This window comes from Dendrobates tinctorius, unplaced genomic scaffold (genome assembly GCF_039654945.1).
Source record: "Dendrobates tinctorius isolate UK_male_01 unplaced genomic scaffold, ASM3965494v1 ptg000241l, whole genome shotgun sequence".
In the NCBI taxonomy this organism is placed as follows: Eukaryota; Metazoa; Chordata; class Amphibia; order Anura; family Dendrobatidae; genus Dendrobates; species Dendrobates tinctorius.
In genome coordinates this window covers 5,169,352-5,187,047 of record NW_027361908.1, presented here as the reverse complement: position 1 = coordinate 5,187,047, position 17,696 = coordinate 5,169,352, and the positions used below count along the sequence as shown (strand labels likewise).

Below are 17,696 nucleotides of genomic sequence, written 5' to 3'. Positions count from 1 at the left end.
CAGAGTTCTAGCAGCAGACACATCTCTACAACAACTATTAAGAGGAGACTTTGTGCAGCAGGCCTTCATGGTAAAATAGCTGCTAGGAAACCACTGCTAAGGACAGACAACAAGCAGAAGAGACTTGTTTGGGCTAAAGAACACAAGGAATGGACACTAGACCAGTGGAAATCTGTGCTTTCGTCTGATGAGTCCAAATTTGAGATCTTTGGTTCCAACCACCGTGTATTTGTGGGACACAGAAAAGGTGAACGGATGGACTCTACATGCCTGGTTCCCACCGTGAAGCATGGAGGAGGAGGTGTGATGGTGACACTGTTGGGGATTTATTCAAAATAGAAGGCATACTGAACCAGCATGGCTACCACAGCATATTGCAGCGGCATGCTATTCCATCCGGTTTCCGTTTAGTTGGACCATCATTTATTTTTCAACAGGTCAATGACCCCAAACACACCTCCAGGCTGTGTAAGGGCTATTTGACCAAGAAGGAGAGTGAATGGGTGCTACGCCAGATGACCTGGCTTCCACAGTCACCAGACCTGAACCCAATCGAGATGGTTTGGGGTGAGCTGGACCGCAGAGTGAAGGCAAAAGGGCCAACAAGTGCTAAGCATCTCTGGGAACTCCTTCAAGATTGTTGGAAGACCATTTCCGGTGACTACCTCTTGAAGCTCATCAAGAGTGTGCAAAGCAGTAATCAAAGCAAAAAGTGGCTACTTTGAAGAACCTAGAATATAAGACATATTTTCAGTTTTTCACACTTTTTTGTTAATTATATAATTCCACATGTGTTAATTCATAGTTTTGATGCCTTCAGAGTGAATCTACAATTTACATAGTCATGAAAATAAAGAAAACTCTTTGAATGAGAAGGTGTGTCCAAACTTTTGGTCTGTACAATATATATATATATATATATATATATATATATATATATATTCTTTTAAAGCAACTTTTTAACATTTTTGGTAATTTGATGGTAGCTTTTACTTTTTATAAAAGTTGTAGGAACTTAATCACAAATTGATAAATTTTTACTCTTATTCCTGAATATTTTTGTTCTAATAAACTATATACTCATCAATTTTAGTGATGAATGAAAATGAAGGTCTGAATGAAGTGATTTGGGGAATTGAACATATATTTTTTTTAAACTTTATTTATTTTTTTAATTCCCTACAATGGAAACCATGTACAAATCCATATTTCAATGTACATTTATAAAAGCACTAAATATAAACATTGTTGAGTACATAGTTGGGGAAATGGGTACAGAAATTAATTCTATCAGAGGTATTTCTTCCAAAAGGTTCCCCCCCCCCCCTAATACAGGAAAAAAAAATATATAAAACATTTACAAAAAAAAAATGCAGATAAAAAAGGCACAGCCGGTTATAGTTTCTATACGCTCTAGTGCATAACATACAGTTGTGGTGAGGAACATTCCATCCATTTCTGATGTGGTGTGCATCACCCTTACATTTGAAATGAGAATTGAACAGTCCTCAACACTTGGGGAATATAAAACCGGTAATAAATGATAAATGTCCTGCAGTTTAATACAAACAGAACTTCATTTTTGGAAACCTTTTGTGTTAGATCTGAGTCAATAGAACACTGATAGCTATATGGATGTGATGTATCGCCCCACGCTTACATATACATAGGAAACTGTAGCTAGTGTCGTTGTAGGCCCAAAACTAAACCATTAACCAGTCCGTCAGACAGACTTCATCAACTAGGCAGCTACCAACAAATCCAGGTTCAGTTTATAAATGGAAGCCATCTTGTGCTTGGGTAACCCAGTGTACAGTGCAGTTTCAGCTATCTGTCCTGTGATGTACATGTTTATGATATGCATAATAATGAAATCCAGGATCAGAGGACAAATGGTGCAACGTTACGATTCTCCAGGTCGCTGCGTCCTGCGTAGATGAGGCCTGCTAACTTCATGCCTACCCGCTATTGATGATGGATAATCGGGAGTTTTTGCTGAACTAACCATGTCCATAGCGCCATGAGATAACATCAGGACTTTTGAGAGTTTGATGAAAGAAGCACTGGAGATGATGATCTGTCAAGTCCTTGAAGCTGTAATGGCAAATGACCGTTCAGCAGGTTTGGAAACTGAAAATGGAGAGAAAAAAAATAAACTACTTTGAATTGGCTCTCGTGTAGTTTCTTTCTTTTGGGGAAAAAAAATACAAACGTTAAATCAATACTCCATAGTGCTATTTGCACCTACCTGGAATAGGGTATTTGGTCCTTGCAACCTGGCAGGACTTAATGGGGCTACAGGGCTAAGGCTGCTCCAGAAATGAATGCTGGACAACAGAGGACTGGGAGTTAATAGCAGCCCATTGGGTGTCTGTAAGGCAAGGGTTAGATTTAAGCATTTCTATAAAGAACGTCATATTTATTTAGAAGTAAATGAACTTTCTCAGTGACTCATAGTGTATAGAATTACATTATCTGTATCCTAAACCAAATTCTCAGCATAGACTACTGTAACATGTAGCACTAGGTATAGATATTAACCACAGTAATTCCACTATGGTTCCAGTTGTGGGCTGTGATATCACCTCACCATTGGAACAATCCACAATTGTTTCTTCAGACTGAGATACAAAGCTGATGTATATTTCAGAATTGCTGTAAAGCCTGCCATACACATTGGATGGCCGTCTCCCCTGACGTCCCCCATACACGTTAAATGGCCGTCTCCCCTGACGTCCCCCATACACGTTAAATGGCCGTCTCCCCTGACGTCCCCCATACACGTTAAATGGCCGTCTCCCCTGACTCCCGCCCCATACACGTTAGATGGCCGACTCCCCTCATACACGTTTGATGGCCGTCTCCACTGACTCCCCCATACACGTTAGATGGCCGACTCCCCCCATACACGTTAAATGGCCGTCTCCCCTGACGTCCCCCATACACGTTAAATGGCCGTCTCCCCTGACTCCCCCCATACACGTTAAATGGCCGTCTCCCCTGACGTCCCCCATACACGTTAAATGGCCGTCTCCCCTGACGTCCCCCATACACGTTAAATGGCCGTCTCCCCTGACGTCCCCCATACACGTTAAATGGCCGTCTCCCCTGACGTCCCCCATACACGTTAAATGGCCGTCTCCCCTGACGTCCCCCATACACGTTAAATGGCCGTCTCCCCTGACGTCCCCCATACACGTTAAATGGCCGTCTCCCCTGACTCCCGCCCCATACACGTTAGATGGCCGACTCCCCTCATACACGTTTGATGGCCGTCTCCACTGACTCCCCCATACACGTTAGATGGCCGACTCCCCCCATACAAGTTAGATGGCCGTCTTCCCTGACGTCCCCCATACACGTTAAATGGCCGTCTCCCCTGACTCCCCCCATACACGTTAGATGGCAGTCTCCCCTGATTCCCTCATACACGTTAGATGGCCGTCTCCCCTGACGTCCCCCATACACGTTAAATGGCCGTCTCCCCTGACGTCCCCCATACACGTTAAATGGCCGTCTCCCCTGACGTCCCCCATACACGTTAAATGGCCGTCTCCCCTGACGTCCCCCATACACGTTAAATGGCCGTCTCCCCTGACTCCCGCCCCATACACGTTAGATGGCCGACTCCCCTCATACACGTTTGATGGCCATCTACCCGAATAGAGAATTATCTTCTCTGGGATCCTATATTTATATAGTTTATAATCCGCTTGTATGTGGCTAAATAAGAACTTTCCCATGTTTGATCTGTATATTTAAAATTTAAGTAAACTAGGGTTTTTTATTTTTTTACATGTCTGATTGTTGAAAAGCTTTTTCAAGTCCGCTCACTTCAGCATAAGGGCTAAGAGAGCACAGGGCAGTATGTAGGCCCAAGACTATGGGTCTCATACGCTCGGAGCACGCACCCATGCAGGATATCAAGGTTTCTGAAGTGTCTTCTGAGCAATGTGCAGCACATTTAACAGCCAACAACACATCAAACAACTCTCGAAAGTTTAGTTACACTTTAATATTACTATATACTATTTAAAGGTGTTGCGCAGTTCTTTTCTCATCTGACCGGGTGTGAGACAGCTGTTGGGTGTACCAAAGGTATTTGCAGAATTCTTGCTTGGAAATTATCTTCCCCATCATGCAGAAGTCTTTGTGTCCACTGAGAAACACTACACACTGTTTTCTGTCTTTTGAAAACCCGTCCCACTACAAAATTTCCCCAGATATCCTTCATTACCCCACCACCACCTCACTTGTATCTAGCACTGAGCCACTTTGTCACGTCAACAGCGCTACAGCCAGTGCCCCCGAGAATCTCATGTTGTCAACTCAGGCAGACCCATTGAGCTCAATTATTGGCCACAGCACAGTCGCCGTGATGTCAGCTATGCTGTCAGTACCAGGCATTAGGAGCAGCTATGGAGACTCGGTGCTGGACCCAGAGAGGGTGAGTGGGGCAGAGTTGTGGTTTTGTTTTTTTACACAAACTGCAGCCTGGTCGCAGCAGTTTTCCGAGAGCGGGAAGCCCTTGAAAACTACAGTGCTTGTGGATGTTGTGGTATCATAGAGCCGAGATTAACTATACATCACTTCTAATTTAACATAAAGGATGCAATATTTTATTTTTCAAATTTACACAAAATATCTTTAAGATGTATTCCGGAGACCAGCTTTGATGCCACACAATATTACAGAGCTAGTCTCTCTGAGAAATATTGATTTAAGGGAAGAACGAGATGTTTTACAGAGGCGTATGATGCCACATGAACTGTGGAGGACTGTGTCTTGTCCTTGAACTGTTTATATATACAGTACACTGTTTCAGATGTCCAGGATAATTGATCCGGTGTCAGATCACAGTGCACGGGCTGGTGGCAAATCTGTGATAGCGTCATATATTTCTATGACGCTGTCCCGCTCCGGTCAGGAGATATGCGGCCAGCTTGTGCATTGCGATCTGGCACTGGATCCATTATGAACAGATCGGAGAACATGACTATGCTGTAGTGCACCAACAGTGCAGAATGAAATCAGTTATATTTCATATATTATAAAGAAATTAACTAATGGATAATTTTATCATAACGTATGTTGACTAATGTTACAACATTGTTATGGAACATTGTGGCAGGTCAATGTTAAGTGAAATGACTAACGTAAAAGAAGCCTCGCTGCTCTTGCCCTGAAGTCATGAAGCACTTCAGAATGGCTTTCCCTTAATGTGACGCCTTTTTCTTTAGCTCTCTGGTACATCACTTTCTGAACTTCAGGGTATTTAACATTAACTTCACATTTTTTTTAGGTTATTTCTGGTGTTTATATCGCAGTGGCGTTACGTTGTATTGTTCACATAATTTATTTTACCTGAGCCGTAAAAAAAGCTGGAGTCAAAGATCCTGAAGGAAGTGCTGGGCTGTTGAGAGCAATTGAACCAATATCATTACTGGAAAGGAGCAGAGGTGGAGAACAGATTTCCAGGCCTTTGGGCTTCTTGGCTTTGGGAGGATGACAGGAAAGCTTTGCTTTAGAACCTGATGAGAGATTTAATGGTTCCATGGTATCAGGATAATCTACGAAGAAGCGCCTTTGCTCTGCTGACAAGGACAGATTAGGGGACAGAGAAGGGGATCGTGATGAACGTGGTGAAGAGGAAACACTAGCTGTGTTTGGTGACACGCGGGGAGACCTTTTGGCAGACAATTTTGATGATAAAAAGGCTGAGGCAGCTGCTGATTCTGAAGTTGAAGGCAGTGTAATTACAGGCCGGACAGTTTCTTTGTCCAATTTGTTTGTAACAAATCTTATAACAGTTCTGACTTCATCCATGGGACTTTTAGCTTCCAATCTTTCTTCTTCGTCCTCTTCCAGCTCCTCTTCTTCTGACCTTTCACTCTTTATAACTTTATAGTTATCGGATTGGTGCTGCAGTGAATTTATGGTGAAGGAGGAATATAATCCTGAGTTTATGTACTCGTTGCGGCTCGCATTCTTCAAGGCTGATAAGGTTTGCTTGTGCCGCTCATGGAGATCACTTGGGATCTTGCAATCACTGTCCTGCAGCAATAGGCTATCCCTGCTCATCTCCACAGTGTGAGGGTCCATTTTCAAGATTTCTGGAAAGGACACAAACTTGTAGACAAACTTCTGGCCAATAACTTTTTTGATAATGTTCTGGAAAGAAAGATACAAATAATGAACTGTTAAATTGAATGAAAAACAAAACCTCTCAACCTCAAAATTAGACCAAGCTCCAAAACTCAGAAACCAGAGGTATCTGGTGCTGCCAAAATGTTGGTGAACTTAAACATGACAAAAGAGGAGAAGAGAAAGCCAGTGGCCGGCTAACTGTTCTCAATTAATGGTCACTCAACAAGGGATAATATTACTATTATAAAAGGGTGTGACAACGTTGTGTAAGTACTCCCATTTGTAGCATTTATAATACTGGTGTATACTAATGCGATAGTGACCTTTGAACCCCTCATGCACCATTGTCTAGGTATGACTTCTACCTCTGCATCTTCAATATCCATGCCACTGCTACTATAGAATTGCCCATATGCCTTAGTGTTCCCCAACTCCAATCCTCAAGAGCCAACAACAAATCCTGTTCTCAGTATGTCCTTACAAAACAATAGTTGCCAAAGGCAACAAACAAGATGTACCAGTCCAAATGTCAATAAATATAAACTTAGCTAAAAATACATAATAAATGACACAGGAAAAAGGGGGAAATGGGGGAACAATGAGGTGAAATAATTGTGCAATGCGCTGCTGTAACAATAAAGGCACACAACACCTAACAAGAAATGCTGTCCCATGAGGCCAAATGTAAATCACTATATAACAGAACCCATCATCATATAGAAGTGGGCAATATATTATGAATGTAGGCACTCAGTAAGAATGAATAAATACTAACTATATTGTTATACGTATAACTGGATGAAACATAATATACCTTGATTATTAAAGGCAGAAAACCCAGCTCACCAGGACAATCCAAAGAGGTGTGTGTGTGTGCCTGCCTCAACGCGCGTTTCGGTCCTGCCTTCGTCAGTATTTCCGTGGTATTGCATAGGTAATGGAGGATCACCCGAGTAATACTAAATAAAGCTTGATAACATGATCTGTTGATGGCTGTTGAGGATTGGAGTTGGGGAACACTGCCTTAATGGTTGGGTGAAAGCTCTATGGCCGGTGGCTATATAAGTGCTTCTCACAAAATTAAAATATCATTAAAAAAGTTAATTTATTTCAGTTCTTCAATACAAAAAGTGAAACTCCTACATTATATAGTCATTACAAACAGAGTGATTTCTTTCAAGTGTTTATTTCTGTTAATGTTGATGATTATGGCTTACAGCAAATGAAAACCCAAAAGTCATTCTCTCAGTAAATTAGAATACTTTATAAGGGTGGTTTCACATTAGCGCTTTTTAAGCGCACGCACGGCCGGGGGTAGCTCCGCCCCCGAGCCGGCTCTCTGCCCGGCGTGCCCGCCCCTTGCTTGTAGCGCCGCCTCCTAGCGCACAGCGGCGCCTGCGATCGGCACACCCTATCTTTAGCATAGGGTGCGCAGATCGTGCTCAGGCCGTGCGCTAGTTGCGCTTTGACCTGCGCTGCGCACTTTTGACGGTGCGCCGTGCGCGCCAAAATCAAACTTTTCGGATTTTGGCGCGCACGGTGCACCGCCAAGAGTGCGCAGCGCAGGTCAAAGCGCAACTAGCGCACGGCCTGCGCACGATCTGCGCACCCTATGCTAAAGATAGGGTGCACCGATCGCAGGCGCCGCTGTGCGCTAGGAGGCGGCGCTACAAGCAAGGGGCGGGCACGCCGGGCAGAGAGCCGGCTCGGGGGCGGAGCTACCCCCGGCCGTGCGTGCGCTTAAAAAGCGCTAATGTGAAACCACCCTAACACCAGCTTGAAAAATGATTATAAAATCTGAAATGTTGGCCTACTGAAATGTATGTTCAGTAAATGCACTGAATACTTGGTCAGGACTCCTTTGGCATCAATTACTGTATCAATGTGGCGTGGCATGGAGGGGATCAGCCTGTGGCACTGCTGAGGTGTTATGGAAGCCCAGGTTGCTTTGATAGCAGCCTTCAGCTTGTCTGCATTGTTGGGTCTGGTGTCTCTCATCTTTCTCTTGACAATACCCCATAGATTCTCTAACTTGTATATCTTCCCAACTCCACCAAAACACATATATGCTACCGATCTGTGGGCAGCATGTAACAGGCACTGGCTGTATGATCTCATCCAGATATGTTTGACTGTAAAGTACTGCAGTGTTTCCTGAGAAAAACGTACTTTTTAAGTCCAGAAGCTTCTCTCAGCTCACTGCCCTGGATTGACAGGTCTCTGCCTACGTGCGTGTATACTGCAGTGCAGCGGGTGGGAAGAAACCACCGGGGACTCGCCTGTCTGACTAGACTCCAGCACATCTCTGTGCCCAGTGGCTTTTAAAGTACAGTTAGGTCCATATATATTTCGACAGAGACAACATTTTTTTAATTTTGGTTCTAGACATTACCACAATGAATTTTAAACAAAACAATTCAGATGCAGTTGAAGTTCAGACTTTCAACTTTCATTTGAGGGTATCCACATTAAAATTGGATGAAGGGTTTAGGAGTTTTAGCTCCTTAACATGTGCCACCCTGTTTTTAAAGGGACCAAAAGTAATTGAACAGATTAAATAATTGTAAATAAAATGTTCATTTCTAGTACTTGGTTGAAAACCCTTTGTTGGCAATGACTGCCTGAAGTATTGAACTCATGGACATCACCAGACGCTGTGTTTCCTCCTTTTTGATGCTCTGCCAGGACTTCACTGCGGTGGTTTTCAGTTGCTGTTTGTTTGTGGGCCTGTCTGAAGTTTAGTCTTTAACAAGTGAAATGCATGCTCAATTGGGTTGAGATCAGGTGACTGACTTGGCCATTCAAGAATATTCCACTTCTTTGCTTTAATAAACTACTGGGTTGCTTTGGCTTTATGTTTTGGGTCATTGTCCATCTGTAGTATGAAACGACGACCAGTTTGGCTGCATTTGGCTGGATCTGAGCACACAGTATGGCTCTGAATACCTCAGAATTCATTCGGCTGCTTCTGTCCTGTGTCACATCATCAATAAACACTAGTGACCCAGTGCCACTGGCAGCCATGCATGCCCAAGCCATCACACTGCCTCTGCCGTGTTTTACAGATGATGTGGTGTGCTTTTGATCATGAGCTGTACCACGCCTTCGCAATACTTTTCTCTTTACATCATTCTGGTAGAGGTTGATCTTGGTTTCCTCTGTCCAAAGAATGTTCTTCCAGAACTGAGCTGGCTTTTTTAGATGGTTTTTTTAGCAAAGTCCAATCTAGCCTTTTTATTCTTGATGCTTATGAGTGGCTTGCACCGTGCAGTGAACCCTCTGTATTTACTTTCATGCAGTCTTCTCTTTTTTGGTAGATTTGGATATTGATACGCCTACCTCCTGGAGAGTGTTGTTCACTTGGTTGGCTGTTGTGAAGGGGTTTCTCTTCACCATGGAGACTATTCTGCGATCATCCACCACTGTTGTCTTCCGTGGGCACCCAGGTCTTTTTGCATTGATGAGTTCACCAGTGCTTTCTTTCTTTCTCAGGATGTACCAAACTGTAGATTTTGCCACTCCTAATGTTATAGCAATTTCTCGGATGGGTTTTTTTCTGTTTTTGCAGCTTAAGGATGGCTTGTTTCACCTGCATGGAGAGCTCCTTTGACTGCATGTTTCCTTCACAGCAAAACCTTCCAAATGCAAGCACCACACCTCAAATCAACTCCAGGCCTTTCATCAGCTTAACTGGGAATGACATAACGAAGGGATTGCCCACACCTGTCCATGAAATAGCCTTGGAGTCAATTGTCCAATTACTTTTGGTCCCTTTAAAAACAGGGTGGCACATGTTAAGGAGCTGAAACTCCTAAACCCTTCATCCAATTTTAATGTGGATACCCTCAAATGAAAGCTGAAAGTCTGAACTTCTACTGCATCTGAATTGTTTTGTTTAAAATTCATTGTGGTAATGTCTAGAACCAAAATTAGAAAAATGTTGTCTCTGTCCAAATATATATGGACCTAACTATGTTTTTCTATAAAGTGCTGTGGCAAACATACTGTTTCTGTCTGAGATCATACAGTCAATTCATCATACATGTTCCTCTGGATCGGGCAGCATGCATCAGCTGTCAGGTTCCCTTTATCTGTCATAATACATGCTGATCCTTCTCTCCTTACACCATCTGTCAAGTCCCACCAATACAGAAGAATCAGCAGACTATTATGTATGTGTATGGAGGCATTATAACCTAAAGGATGTGTAGCAGTACACTCCAGGAGAGCATTATACTGCAGGGTCACAGAGACAGAAAGTGACTTTGCAAACAAAGATTATTACATTGTGTGGATGGGATGTTCGACCATTTGGAGTTACCACAACTTTGCACAGGTAGCCTTACAGATTTCATTTCTCAATATACACTAGTTGTCCTTTGCTCACTAGTGATGAGCGAGTATACTCGTTACTCAAGAATTCCAAGCACGCTCGGGTGTCCTCCGAGTATTTTGGCGTGCTCAGAGATTTCGTTTGTCGCCGTAGCTGCATGAGTTGCGGCTGCTAGACAGCCTGAATACATGTGGGGATTCCCTAATAAACAGGCATTCCTCACATGTATTCAGCCGGTCCAGCAGCCGCAAATCATGCAGCTGCAGCGACAAAAACTAAATCTCCGAGCATGCCAAAATACTCGGAGACCACCCGAGCAACGAGTATACTCGCTCATCACTATTGCTCACTTCTAAAATATATTTGATCACCAGCTATAACACATAAACATGTTACTTTTTTTTTTTATACATAACTGTATGTCAACATGTGAGCATAGACTTTGTGGCAGGTGAGTGCAAAATCCATCAGGTTTTATGTCGCTGTATGTCTGCAGCCGTACACTACCAATAAGATGTATATTATGCTCTCCCTGCTAGAGCACTACACATTGGGATGTAATAATTACTTCCTAAATTAAGACATAAAACTAAAGAGACATTGACCCAAATCCTCGCTGTGTGCCATGCTGTGTGATGGTGCGGATGCGTCTGGCTAAATATGATAGACGGTCTCCATATACAACCTCTTGGCTGGCATTCCACTAATGTTCTGCACCAAAGTAACATTTGCTAGCATCGGGCTAACTGACTCCTTACTCTTGAAGTGTCTGGGAAAATGTGTCTAATGCCTCAAACATAAAAATGTGGTACTCTCCATGTGCACTAGTTGTTCTTTTATTTGAGCCATTGAATTCGGGCACATTTTGCTTGGTGAGTGCCTCATAGTATCGTGTGCCTGACTGATGCTGGAAGATTAGGCAACGTTCTGATGAGCGCCGTCTAACCCTCTGATTAAGATGAAGCGCCACACGCTCCTACCTTATCGTAGTAGTATCTGAGAGCACGGCTAAGCTTGTCGTAGTTCATGTTTGTTTTATTCTTCCGCAGTCCCCATAGCTTGGCCACCTCCTCAGCCTTGAGCAGCTTGAATTCCCCATCATTGGATGTCCAGCAGATAAGATGCTCATGTTTTTGATCAAGAAGCAATTGCAACAGAAACTGCCACAGAGTGATTGCACTCTCCATACCTACGAGAAAAAAATCAGAAACTTATTGTTTGAGTCGGCCACTTTTACAAAGGATGCATTCAGTCATTTATGGTCAACCTAACACTCTAGGTCTGATTAACATTCATTCACCGTTTTCTCTGAAAAAAACAAAAACAAAACCCGTTACAATTAATCAGTAGAGATACACTTAACATGCAAGCATGCAATGTCTGCCTGATCGTACTGGTCTACTGAGCGTGCCTTGTCTTCATAGTAAATGTGGCCGTAACATCACTGAGTAGCCTCCAAATGTCCAAGAGAGAACTAGAAATATTCTTGTTCCCCCAATAAACCACAAGATGGCAGACTTGTCTGAGTGCTGTATGCTATGCAGATGGATCAGCCCTGACTGTTCAACTTCAGATATTGCTATTTATTTATTATACTACCTCACATAGCACCATTAATTCCACAGCACTTTACAGACATTATCAGCATTGTCCCCATTGGGGCTCACAATCTAGATACCCTATCCGTATATCTGTGGAGTGTGGGAGGATTTTTCAGCTCTTGGCAACACATCATCCTTGTAAACAGGACAATGGCAGCCTATGCATACTGAGCATCACCGATCTTTGTGTGCGCTTGGAGGTGAGTGGTCAGTCTATTTAATCAGGATATTACACTATCGCTGATCAGCATATATATCATGTAAGAGCCATTAGTGGCTAGTGTAAATCCACCCTAAATATCTGTGCTTATATGCGCCAGTCATTATTATATATTATGAAGCACCATTAATTCCAAGGTGCTGTCATATGAAAAGGGCTTCATATGCCTACCTAATATTAGACTAGTTCAGAGGCGGTTAGGCCCTGCCCTCACTAGCTTACAATCCACAAGATCATCCAAATTAGGCTATGTGCCCACGTTCTGCATGAAAACCTAACTCCTTCCCAGAAAACGTGCGTTTTTTTCTCCAAGTTTTCCGCACAAAAAACGTGCGTTTTTTTTCTCCAAGTTTTCCGCACAAAAAACGTGCGTTTTTTTCTGGAGCGGTCCCAGTCACATGGAAAATAGCTAGAAATGTGGAATTTTCCGCAAAATTAATGAGCATGCTGCGATTTTTTTCCGCGATGCGATTTTTTCGCGGGAAAAAAACATCAATATGCACAGAAAGTGTGTAATTCATTAAAATGAAAGGGATGCTTCTTTTAAGCGCTTTATTTGTAAAAAAAAATGCAAAAAAAGTTAAAAAAAACAACGCGTGAACACAGCTTTAACGTTCCCAAGGAACACTTTTTCTGATCATACCCCTGTGGGACTATGATCAGCCGATGAACACTCACATGTTTCTATGTAGCTTAGAAATTCTCACCGGTCGCCAGCAGAGGTTCGCCCATTCCTATAAGGCCGCATTCACACGTTCAGTATTTGGGGAGTATTTTACCTCAGTATCTGTAAGCCAAAATCAGGAGAGGAACAAAGGAAAAGTATAATAGAAACACATCACCACTTCTGTATCCGTCACCCACTCCTGGTTTTAGGTTACAAATACTGAGGTAAAATACTGATCAAATGCTGAGGTAAAATACTGACCAAATGCTGAGGTAAAATACTGACCAAATACTGAGGTAAAATACTGATCAAATGCTGAGGTAAAATACTGACCAAATGCGGAGGTAAAATACTGACCAAATGCTGAGGTAAAATACTGACCAAATGCTGAGGTAAAATACTGACCAAATGCTGAGGTAAAATACTGACCAAATCCAAGCCACGTTCACATGTCCTAAGGGAGGTTTCTGCCCCAAAGGAAACAACAGAACAGTCAAACAGCATGCTACCGCATTGGTCACACAGGACTCGTCACCAGGTGATAAGTGGCTAGTTGTTTACTTTATTCTCACGGCTCACCTGAGCGTGCCACTTTTTATTTCTTTTTTATAAATCAGACAAACCTTTCCACAGTTATGGGCCTTTTTATTTTGTGCTAAAGACAATAAAATTAGCACTAAAGACTAGTGATGAGCGGAGTAGACTCGTTGCTCAGTTTTTCCCGAGCTTGCTCAGGTGAGCGCCGAGTATTTTGGCGTGCTCGGAGTTTTCGTTGTCTCAGCCGCAAGATTTGTGGCTGCTGGACCGGCTGAATACATGGGTGGAATGCTTGTTTGTTAGGGATTCTCCACATGTATTCAGCCTGTCTACAAGTTGCAAATCATGCAGATGAGACAATGAAAACTAAATCTCCAAGCACGCCAGAATACTCGGACACCCGAGCATGCGCGGAAAAACCCGAGCAATGAGTATCACTACTAAAGATCCATATCTATGGAAGGACTGTATATTATGGCAAATTAAAAAAAAAACAACAAAACGACATACTAAGCCAAGCAGTGGGAATAAAATAAGAGCCGAAGGTGACCACTTCTGACCTGGTGACAGGTTATTCTTAAGGCCCTTGGCTCATTTGTCTGCTGGTCCCAGGCAATGAATAGAAGAGCATTCTTCAGAGTGATTGTCCTATTCTTCACATACGCTTTGCACATGCTGCAGTAAGTGGAAGGAAGAAGGAGCTCTGATTGATGTTATGTCGTCAATTCTGTGTGATTACTCAAACATTACTGTCTATTTTTGGACATGTCTGCTGTTGATTTCTATAATAAATGTATATAGTGTATAATGGTCACTAATGGGCTTTCCCCCATATTCTAGGTAACTTGTTTTCTTTTGGTGATCTGTACAATTAGACAGGAATTGGTTGTGTGATGGAAGCCCTGGTTTTGCGTTCACTTCCGTTTCCATTCCAGGCAGGATACTGGGCAGCAGACCACAGGATATCTGGACGCTTACATTTGCCCCATTGTGACTGCCCTGCTCTGTAAGGCTACTTATCCGTGACGTCATACCCATCCATCACTGCTCCACTGTAGCTTGTGTGTTGAAAAGAACCTGTCAGCACGGTTTTGTAAAGTAAAGACACGGCTACACAGCTTTAATGACCCTGGAATACAGATTACATTGATAATATTGGTGAAGAAATCCGTTTTGTGGTTCTTTTTTCACCATTCAAATATCTGCTAATTAGATTTTGGTGCACAGGGGATGGCCTGCACACTGGGGCTTCTCCCTGTGATTCCCCGATTCCTCTGCCTGTCTCGTCTTTGGACACTTTTGACATTGAAAATAAAATTATTTTTACATGCGCTACTGGTTACCTTTAATTAACCTCTTAATGACCAGAGGTATTTTTGTAATTTCACTTTTTGCTCCCCTTCTTCCCAGAGCCATAATTTTTTTATTTTTTTTTTTGTCAAAATGGCCATGTGAGGGCTTGTTTTATGCAGGACCAATTGTACTTTTGAACGACACCATTGGTTTTAACATATCGTGCACTGGAAAACAGGAAAAAAAATTCCAAGTACAGTGAAATTGCAAAAAAAAAGTGCAATCCCACAGTTTTTTGTTTTTACCCTGTTCACTAAATTCTAAAACTGACCTGTCATTACGATTCTCCAGGTCATTAAGAGTTTATAGACACCAAACATGTCTAGGTTCTTTGTAATCTACGGTAAGTGGTGAAAAAAAAAAAAAAGCCAAACTTCGTTAAAAAAAAAAAACACCATTTTCCGATACCTGTAACGTTTCTTATTTTTTGAGCGCTGAGCTGATATTTTTAATTATACCATTTTGGTGTAGATACGATCCTTTGATCGCCCATTATTGCATTTTAGTGCAAGGCTGCGGCGACCAAAAAAACATAATTCTGCCGTTTTTACTTTTTTTTACACCGTTTAACAATCGGGTTAGTTATTTTTTCCTATTGATAGATTGGGTGATTCTGAACACAGTGATAACAAATATGTGTATGTTTGATTTTTTTTATTTTGAATGGGGCGAAAGGGGGGTCACAGATAGGCAGGATTTCCAGTGCGCTTACTGGAAGCGCAAGTTAAATGCCACTGTCAGAGATTGACAACGGCATTTAACTAGTTAAAAGCCGCAGGTGGATTGCGATTCCACCCACAGCTGTTAGAGGCACATATCAGTTGTATATATCAGCTGTCATGTGCCCGGAAAAACAGGGGGAGCCCGATATCGACATACTATTAAGCCTGATGTCAGAAAGAGATTAAGGCTATGTGCACACGCTAGCGTTTTTAAACGCTCAGGAAAAGGATCCCCTTCCCAGAAATCGCGCGTCTTTTTCCGCGCGTTTTTTGCGCGATTTTGACGCGTTTTTGACGCGTTTTTTGACACGCGATTTCTGGGATCATTGGGGATGGCTAAAAATGCTCAGCAATGCGGAAATTAATGAGCATGCTGCGTTTTTAGCCGCTAAGCGATTCCTGAGCGTTTAAAAACGCATGCATTGGCACAGAAAGCCAAAAACGCATGCAAATTAATTTGATGCATCTTTTAAGCGTTTCTGCAGCGTCTGAGCCGGCTCAAACGCTGCGGAAACGCTTAAAAAAACGCATCGTGTGCACACAGCCTAAGGGTAACAGTGCTTTCAAGCAATTTCTCAGAATAAGCTGTCCTACATGAGAAATAGCACCATTTCTGACCATTATATGATTACATGCTGCATTCTCACCAGTTTTCCCTCTGCATGCTCTACCTGTAACTTGCAATCCAATATTTGTGGGGGGGGGGGGGACACACGCTGCAGTGATTTGTCCTACATACAGCACAGAAAATGGAGTATCTGCTCTTCGCTCACTTTTTAACTCGCAGAGATACGCTGCACCAACATGGAGGACATAGGACAGCAGAGCTCAGCTGTGTTGTCCACATTAGCTCATATATCAGAACAGTTTCTATCCTATGCTGTTTCCACTTCATGTGCGTCCCTACTTTCCTATAGTTTTCTCTGCCCTCCCAGAGACTATAGCTACATTCTACCCTTCCACTATTGAAATCTATGTACAACCCACTAACTGCTATCTCAAAAGCATGAAAAATTGTTTTTCAACTATATTGTGACTGATAATACACTTGTGTGAACAGTCCCTTACAGTATGGAAGTGGAATTGAGAGCTGCCATAACTGATCAGGAGCTCTGACAGATTAATAACATTTTTGTAAATGCACTGTGATCGATAAAAGACTTAGTTGCTCTACAGCAGCAAAATGGTAGAAAGACTTAGAAATATTTTTAACTTTGCACTTAGAAAGCAAATAATTAACCCCAAGGGTGGTTTGCACGTTCATGACCGGGCCAATTTTTACAATTCTGACCACTGTCCCTTTATGAGGTAATAACTCTGGAACGCTTCCATGGATCCCGGTGATTCTGACATTGTTTTCTCGTGACATATTGTACTTCATGTTAGTGGTAAGATTTCATTCAAATAACTTGCGTTTATTTGTGAAAAAAACGGAAATTTGGCAAAAATTTCGCAATTTTCCAACTTTGAATTTTTATGCCCTTAAATCACAGAGATACGGCACACAAAACACTTGATAAGTAACTTTTCCCACATGTTTACTTTACATCAGCACAATTTTGGAACCAAAATTTTTTTTTGTTTGGAAGTTATAAGGGTTAAAAATTGACCAGCGATTTCTCATTTTTGCAACACCATTTTAAGACATTCAAGAAGTTAATTATCCCTTTAGGTGCATCACAGGAATTTTTTGAATATTTAAAAAAAAAATGAACATTTAACTTTTTTTCACTAAAAAAATACTTCAGGTTCAATTTTTTTATTTTACCAAGGGTAACAGGAGAAATTGGACTGCAAAAGTTATTGCGCAATTTGTCCTGAGTACGCTGATACCTGATATGTGGGGGGGAACAACTGTTTCGGCGCATGGCAGACCTCAGCAGGGAAGGAGCGCCGTTTGACTTTTTCAATGCAAAATTGGCTGGAATTCAGATCGGACGCCATGTCGCGTTTGGAGAGCCCCTGATGTACCTAAACAGTGGAAACCCCCCCAAGTGACCCCATTTTGGAAACTAGACCCCCCAAGGAACTTACCTAGATATGTGGTGAGAACTTTGAACTCATAAGGGCTTCACAGAAGTTTATAACGTACAGCGGTACAATTAAAAAATCATTT

The 17,696-nt window shown here is 42.3% G+C and overlaps 1 protein-coding gene across 2 annotated transcripts in view; it reads right to left on the bottom strand.

The window, feature by feature from the left end:
* Positions 1–1,142: 1,142 nt before the first annotated feature.
* The window catches only part of ELK3 (ETS transcription factor ELK3), an 82,755-nt gene continuing 66,201 nt past the window's right edge, over positions 1,143–17,696 (bottom strand). For both annotated transcript variants that reach the window (XM_073556928.1, XM_073556927.1), the window contains exons 2-5: positions 11,461–11,669; positions 5,365–6,171; positions 2,249–2,371; positions 1,143–2,130 (exon numbers count right to left, since the gene is read on the bottom strand). In XM_073556928.1, coding sequence (XP_073413029.1) covers positions 2,032–2,130; positions 2,249–2,371; positions 5,365–6,171; positions 11,461–11,667 — 1,236 coding nt within the window. In that variant the 5' untranslated portion in view covers positions 11,668–11,669 and the 3' untranslated portion in view covers positions 1,143–2,031. The remainder of the gene's footprint in view (positions 2,131–2,248; positions 2,372–5,364; positions 6,172–11,460; positions 11,670–17,696) is intronic.